This window comes from Polistes fuscatus, unplaced genomic scaffold (assembly GCF_010416935.1).
Source record: "Polistes fuscatus isolate 324 unplaced genomic scaffold, CU_Pfus_HIC Scaffold51, whole genome shotgun sequence".
NCBI lineage: Eukaryota > Metazoa > Arthropoda > Insecta > Hymenoptera > Vespidae > Polistes > Polistes fuscatus.
In genome coordinates this window covers 69,846-77,345 of record NW_025113131.1, presented here as the reverse complement: position 1 = coordinate 77,345, position 7,500 = coordinate 69,846, and the positions used below count along the sequence as shown (strand labels likewise).

Genomic DNA, 7,500 nt, shown 5'->3' with positions numbered 1-7,500 from the left:
GATTCTTCTTCATCGTTTTCAACCAGGGTTTTTATGCCGAAAGGCTTTTCCCTGACGAGCCAAATAAAGCGTACTTTTTAGTACTGATTGGGCTCAAATAAAGTTGTATTGTGTTCTTTATTTTCCTATCCTCCTTCCCATTAATAAGGAATCTCGATATCACTCGTAAGGGCATTTTTCGATTCACTACTATCCACTGGAGTACCGATTAAGGCATCGGTCGCATCAACATTTTGGTCCTTCGAGCCGGATCGAGGGAGCTTCCTCCCCACTCTTCGTCCGGCGTCTATTGTGCATACAGTCTTCTTCAACGGAGGAGAAAGAGGCAACGGAAGACTTCCGATCGAGCAACAAAGGAGGTATTGCATCATCGCTACAAGCCGGAAGCTTCTATTGTTCCGGTGCGTGAGTACGCTGCACGGGACGCCTTATTCAGAGGATTCACGTGAGTTTTGTAATTTCTGTTGCTTGATCATTCTTCGAAGTTGTATTTTTCCCCCTCTTTTCTCTTCTTAATTTTGCCTTTTGTCGTGAAAATGCCTCGTTCGAGTAGTGCACGTGGTGATGTTGAGCGCGTTATACGTAGATTCGAGTATGTAAAGAAAGAATTCGCGCAATTTCAAAAGGCGGTGAGCGAGATAGATCATACCAACCCGCGCGATATAATGAAATTAAAGCTTAGAATTTCCAAAGTTGATAAGAATGTGGCAATATTAGAGGAGTTGATAGAAAAGACTTCCGGTGAAACGATGGGAACGCTGGTTGACGAAATTCACAATCATGTCGAGTCAGTCATCGACGCCAGGGCGGAGGCGGAATTGATCATTAATAGAGCTGAATCGGTAGCCACTTTAGACACAAATGCGCCTACTACGAATCTATTGTCTCCAGTTAGCACTACGGTTAGCAATCCGTCCGTAGATAGCATTTACAGAGTACCGGCGGTACAATTACCTCGTTTTGACGGGAAGCATGAGGAATGGCCTAGTTTCGCGGACTCGTTTCAATCGGTGATAGGAGATAATCCCGCGATTCGCGATATACAAAAATTTGCATATTTGAAATCATGTTTATCGGGACCGGCCGCGGAGAAAATAAGAGTTTTGGAAATTACCGCGGATAATTATCCGATTGCGTGGAAGACCTTAGTCGAGTGCTATGACAATCCGTTAATATTAATAAATAAGCACGTACGAGCTATTTTAGAGGGTCCCCCTATTGACAGTGAATTTCCCTCGTCTTTAATTGCCGCGTCCGATGCGCTAAGCGCAAATTATAGGGCTTTAGTAGCGACTAAAAAAGTGTTTGTCGATCAATTTGCTATTGCCGCACATCTTTCGCGAGTGGATCCAGCAACACGGCTTCAATGGGAACAACGGTATTCCCGAGATGCTTTACCGACGGTAGACGAATTTGTGATATTTTTGCGCGATCGGGGAAATGCGCTAGTAAACTCCCAGCCGGCAGAACATTCTAAAAGAATTAACAATAGCAGAAGGAACGCACCGTTAGGACCCGAGAGAAATTTTCGCTCAAGGAATTTGATGCGTAACGAGCCGCGGTTTAATTCTCCGCGAAATTGGCCGCGAATTTCCGACCGAGGACAAGTTCAAGCGTATTCCACAAGCGCGACTGTCTCGTGTGGCATATGTCGCGAGAGGCATAACACATCGGAGTGTGAGCAGCTACTGAGAGCCGAGCCCGAGGAGCGCAGAAGAATCGTGGTTAACGCCAATTTGTGTTGTAATTGTTTACAAGCTGGTCACCGCGTAGACACATGTATTAAGAATGACTGCTGCAGTAAGTGCAACGGCAGGCATCATGAGTTGTTACATGTGAGAGAGGCCGTTGCAGAAGGTGCAGCGGCGGGCATCACGAATTGTTGCGTTCGAACGGCGTCGGCGGTGCAGAATGCACATGTAGAGCTCCATCACTCGCAGGCACCCGCGCTGTTACTAACTGCAGTGGTGCATTTGCTGGATCGCGACGGCAGGCCGCACGAGTGTCGTGTGCTCCTGGATTCGGGTTCCGAAGCACATTTCTTAACGATCCGGTTCGCGAATCTTCTGCGAATAGCCAAACGGGACGTGAATGTACCCATTTCTGGCGTAAACCAAACGGAAACTAGAGTCAAACAGGCAATATTAGCAACGTTGAAATCGCGAACAGAAAATTACGCGTTAGAATTACAATTCTTATTATTACCCACTGTAACGAATAGGTTGCCTTCGCAACGAATTCCGCAAGAAGAATTGACTATACCGGCAGGGATCCAATTGGCAGATCCCAAGTTTTATGAGCCCGCGAATATCGACGCGATTCTCGGTGTCGAGATTTTTGCTTCACTATGGCGCGCAGGTCAGAGCATTAGGTTGAATGAAAATTTAATGGCACAAGGAACTGTACTAGGATGGTTCGTTATGAGCACAGGAAATACGCGCACTCCGCAGAGCGTTAATTGCCACACGGCCACGGTAGATTTGAACTCACAATTGGAAAAATTCTGGAAAATTGAGGAAGTAGCTGAGAGTAGTATTAGGTCGCACGAGGAAAATTTGTGCGAAGCACATTACAGAAGCAACACGCGACGGGATGATACTGGCAGATATATAGTGAGATTGCCCTTTAAGGAAGAAAATCAGTTAGGAGATTCGTATACGAGCGCGTTACGAAGATTTCACGCATTAGAGCGATCATTATCGCGCAAACCGAAAATTAGAGATGAATATATTAAATTCTTATCCGAATATGAAGAACTAGGACATATGACAAGGATAGAAGGGGGACCCCACGAAGATAGATTCTATTTACCGCATCATGCTGTATTAAAGCATACTAGTATTACGACCAAATTGCGAGTAGTGTTCGACGCGTCGGCAAAAACCAGCAACGGGAAATCTTTGAATAACGTATTAATGGTTGGCCCAACCATACAGGAGGATCTATTTGCACTTTTAGTAAGATTTAGATCACATGCTATTGCTAGTACCGCGGACATCGCGAAGATGTATCGGCAGATAATAATTGATCCGCGCGATCGCAAATATCAAACTATACTGTGGCGTCGACAGGAAAGTGATCCCGTGAAAACATATAGATTAAATACAGTAACCTATGGAACTGCCTCCGCGTCGTTTTTAGCAACTCGTACGTTACATCAACTCGCGAGCGACGAATTTAACAGATTCCCGAGAGCTGCCATCGCGCTTAAAGAAGATTTCTATGTAGACGACTTGTTAACCGGAGCACGTACGGTTAGGGAAGCGAAGCAAGTCCGCGACGAGTTAATAAGTATAACCGCAGGGGCAGGCATGCATTTCAATTTAGGAATATTAAGAGTTGGAGGTAGATTGGCAAGGAGCAACTTGCCATACGAGCAAAGGCATCCCGCATTATTGCCGAAAGACCATACAATTACAAACGCGATAATACGCGAAAAGCACCATCAAATAGGGCACGGTGGTACGCAAGCCACTTTGAAACGCACTTCGCGAATCGTTTTGGCCAATAAATGGGCGAAGTAGCGTTAAGCGCGTAATATATAAATGCATTACTAGTCGACGTTTAAAACCCGCTACGCCGCAATATCCTATGAGTGATCTACTGCCAGTCGTCTTCTACCGAATCGTCCGTTTATCCACACCGGCGTAGATTTCTGCGGTCCGTTATTCATCAAGGAAAGGCAACACCGGAACCGTGGTCGCGCGAAAATATATGTGGCGGTATTCGTCTGTTTTAGCACCAAGGCCGTTCATTTAGAACTCGTGAAAGATCTAACGACTGAAGCATTTTTAGCAGCTTTGCGTAGATTTATGGCACGCCGTGGAAAATGTTCGGACATATATTCCGACAACGCGACTAATTTCGTAGGTGCGGCGAACGAACTAGAAGCGCGCGTCTCGCGAAGTTTGGTAAATGAAGGAATCAAGTGGCATTTCATCCCACCCCGTTCCCCCCATTTTGGAGGTCTATGGGAGGCGGCCGTAAAATCATTTAAATATCATCTAGTTCGAATTATAGGCGAGACATTGCTATCTTACGAGGCATTATTAAATACGTCCGCGAGATAGAGGCGATTCTTAACTCGCGTCCTATCACGCCTCTGTCTAATGACCCGAATGATTTGCGCGCTCTTACACCTGGGCATTTTCTAATTGGAAATTCGTTTACGAGTTTGCCAGAGGACGAATACAGGGATATACCATCCGGGCGCCTGTCCCAATGGCAGCACGTACAGCAGATGAGACATCATTTTTGGAACCGATGGAATAAGGAATATTTGAACGAGCAGACGGTCCGTAAAAAATGGCACAGAGGCACAGCAGACAAAATAAGTCCGGGTACACTAGTCATCTTGCGAGAAGATAATTCCCCTCCACTCAAATGGTCATTAGGACGTATCGCGGAAGTACATAAAGGAGCCGACGGTATAGCACGCGTGGCGAGCGTAAAAACTGCCAACGGTCTTGTAAAGCGCGGTATCAAACGTCTTTCTCCTTTACCAAGCGATTTATAAAAAAAAAAAAAAAAAAAATTTTTTTTTCTTTTTGTAATTCAGTCGCGTTAATTACTGAATATGTATTGTAATATGCGGTTAACAGTATGTATATATAGTTTATAATTTGTATTTAAGTGTGCGCATTTTGGTTTTTAAATTTTGAACGGTGCCCGTTCAAGGGGGGGAGTATGTTGCGTATCCCACGCAACGAGTGAGTAGGGCGAAGCACCTAGGCGCGTACGGCCCTGCCAAAGCGTTAGACGCGTGCGACAAAGCAATATCGTTGTTTTTAGTGGTAACCACGGTAGCGCTAAGATGCCTGCAAGGGCTCTTTCTTTATTCTAGCTCGCGTTCTCCCACTACATTTATCACGCCAATCATATGTATCGACAGCCGCGTTACGCTCGGACTTTTCGGTGATTGGTGCAGCATTGCATCGCCTTTTGGTATAAAAGCCAGCGCGTTTTTGCGCCGGTTGTCACTCTGGATTCATCGCTCGAGATTCATCTAGCTGAGACTTGCGAGAACTACTTCAAGGAGAATTCTTTGTATTGCGTAATACCATATCATCTAAGTTCGGCCAACGACAAGGGACAAAGGCGTCCTGCACTTGGCCAGAATTATCCGGATTTGTGGATTCTTCTTCATCGTTTTCAACCAGGGTTTTTATGCCGAAAGGCTTTTCCCTGACGAGCCAAATAAAGCGTACTTTTTAGTACTGATTGGGCTCAAATAAAGTTGTTATTGTGTTCTTTATTTTCCTATCCTCCTTCCCATTAATAAGGAATCTCGATATCACTCGTAAGGGCATTTTTCGATTCACTACTATCCACTGGAGTACCGATTAAGGCATCGGTCGCATCAACAAATATAACACTAAAACTTGATTATACCGTAGCTGAACTTACACTGAACTCGGTTCGAACCGAAACGCTCCTCTTTTATATTCCTCTTATCGCTCTAGAAACCCCTCGGTCCCTCTCGAATATTCATCTATTTATCCACGAGAAACATCGAGTGGTTTCCATGTAGCCCAGTCAACGCGGGCCAAAACCTGACCTTGTAGCTGGCATCTTCAAAATTTGACCTAAGGGTAAGTTGACGACGCTGAATCGAATGGTGCTAATTATAATAAGATCAGCAACCGTAATCTTGGGGAAAAAGGGTAAAAAAGGGTAAAATATAGCCATATCTTAGAATCTAGGCATTTAATCGAAAAAAGTTTTAAACAAAAGTTGTAGAGAATTGAAAAATACTAAAAAATGTTCTATGAGTTATCTTCGTATTTTCAAAAATAAGCGCATAAAATTGGATTGAAGATGGGAAAAAAATTGTAAGAGTGGGAGAAAGCAAGCTTATCCCTCCGTCGCGTTTTACACGCGAGCGAGCTAGTATGCGTGCGAGCGTCCGTGTGCACTAATACACAAACGAAGGACCTTCGGCAATCTTCGGGACTCTCGGTCTTGAATGCAAGTGAGAGTGAGAGAAGAAACCAATACTTCTCTCTTTTTATTTATCATGCGATAACGAGTTTATTGTCCTTGGGAGCGTTCTAATATTTCTCTTTTTATATTTTTTCTTTCGGTAGCAAGAATTTTACGTCTTGGGCATCGAGCGTCGTGCGTTTTGTATACGAGTGCGAGTGAGAAAGAAAACCGAAATTTCTCTCTTTCTATTTTTTCTTTCGGTAGCGAGAATTTTTCGTTTTGGCCATCGTGCGTCGAGCGTTCTATATATCTATATATCGGCGTATAAGCGCGGCACTTTTAAATCGAATCTTGATGCTTATGGCACGCCATTTCTTTATTTATTGTCAAAAATAATGAACCTTGAGTAAAAAAAAAATAATTCATTTTAACAGAAACTATTATTATTTAGTTGAGAGTAAAAATAATGAATTAATTTTGTGTCTCGCCATAAAATTAATTAGAATAATTAATTGATATAAATTCGTTGCCTCACAAAAATTTATTTGTATATTTTTGTAAAATCTAATGAAAATAGTAGTGTAAATAGTAAAAAATGTTTGTATTTCTGAAATTGTAAAGAAATTAAATAGGTTTATTTTTCGCGGTGTCCTAGGTGATTTCTTATTAAAATGAAAATTATGTTTTACTGAAGGATGATTCGAACATTTAACGAAAATAAGAAGAGACAGTGTTTTTATAAAACACAAAATCTAATTTTTTATTTAAATTGCTTTGAAAGGGTATTCGATTTCTTCATAGTCTTCCTGCTCATTTTCATCATATTGATCGAAATCTGAATCCTCGAGGTCCAGTCCTTCGACAATATCGAGGAATTCATTTCTTGCCATATCTTCGACATCCTTGTCTCTTTCTTCTACTCGAATCTCAGCTGAATTCTCGACTGTGCTAGTGGAAAAGTTGGAGCAGGATTGTCCTCCACAATATTTACAAAATTGGGTGCAAAGTAGCCCACTTTTTCGGCAGCTGCACCGCAAAGATTTGCAGTCTCCCGTGCACGCACATTGTACCTAGACATATACATGTAGTAAACATTTAAGGAAAATGATTAAGAATTTGCATGCGCATAGAATGTATATGATTTTTTGTATAGTTCATTTCAAATTCGCGAAACATTAATCGAACGGTAAAGACTTTAAAAATTCGTGAATTTTTGGAATAATCATTGAGTCGTGCAAATTTTTGCAAAATTCCAAATATTTTACTAATTGTTGTTTTCTTCTTCGATTCAAGTTTAACAAAAGTAACGTTGGCCTTCAATTTACAAGATAAACGCTATATGGTTCACATTTTACAAAATTATGGGATTATTAATTTTCTAGAATTAACTCATTCGACTTGTTTCACCATTAAATTATTTAATCTATTCAAATTTTTTTTTGAGAACCTACCATTTTCAACAAATTTTCAGGCGCTGAACCCTTGGTATTCATGACTGGAATCATGATTGTAGCAGTTCGCTTCCAGCCCCAATCCCGTGCGTCTAGTTTATTTCCCAACCAAGATTGGATTTGG

At 42.2% G+C, this 7,500-nt stretch overlaps 2 protein-coding genes across 2 annotated transcripts; one reads left to right on the top strand and one right to left on the bottom strand.

Annotated features, from left to right (window-relative positions):
• Positions 1-665: 665 nt before the first annotated feature.
• LOC122522713 lies at positions 666-3,524 on the top strand. Its single transcript, XM_043643996.1, has one exon. It carries the CDS (start codon positions 666-668, stop codon positions 3,522-3,524), a length of 2,859 nt encoding a protein of 952 aa, XP_043499931.1.
• A 3,134-nt stretch (positions 3,525-6,658) lies between these two features.
• On the bottom strand, positions 6,659-7,500 carry LOC122522724. Its single transcript, XM_043644007.1, has 2 exons — positions 7,377-7,500; positions 6,659-6,995 (listed from the first exon to the last, which is right to left on the bottom strand). Exons 1-2 carry the CDS (start codon positions 7,428-7,430, stop codon positions 6,690-6,692), a joined length of 360 nt encoding a protein of 119 aa, XP_043499942.1. The 5' UTR covers positions 7,431-7,500; the 3' UTR covers positions 6,659-6,689.

Excerpts from the sequence above, each read along its gene's own strand:
- LOC122522713 (XM_043643996.1), top strand. The coding sequence starts at position 666 with ATGAAATTAAAGCTTAGAATTTCCAAAGTTGATAAGAATGTGGCAATA.
- LOC122522724 (XM_043644007.1), bottom strand. The coding sequence starts at position 7,430 with ATGATTCCAGTCATGAATACCAAGGGTTCAGCGCCTGAAAATTTGTTG. Across the intron at positions 6,996-7,376 it reads CTGAAAATTTGTTGAAAATG|GTACAATGTGCGTGCACGGG; the intron begins GTAGGTTCTCAA and ends GTATATGTCTAG.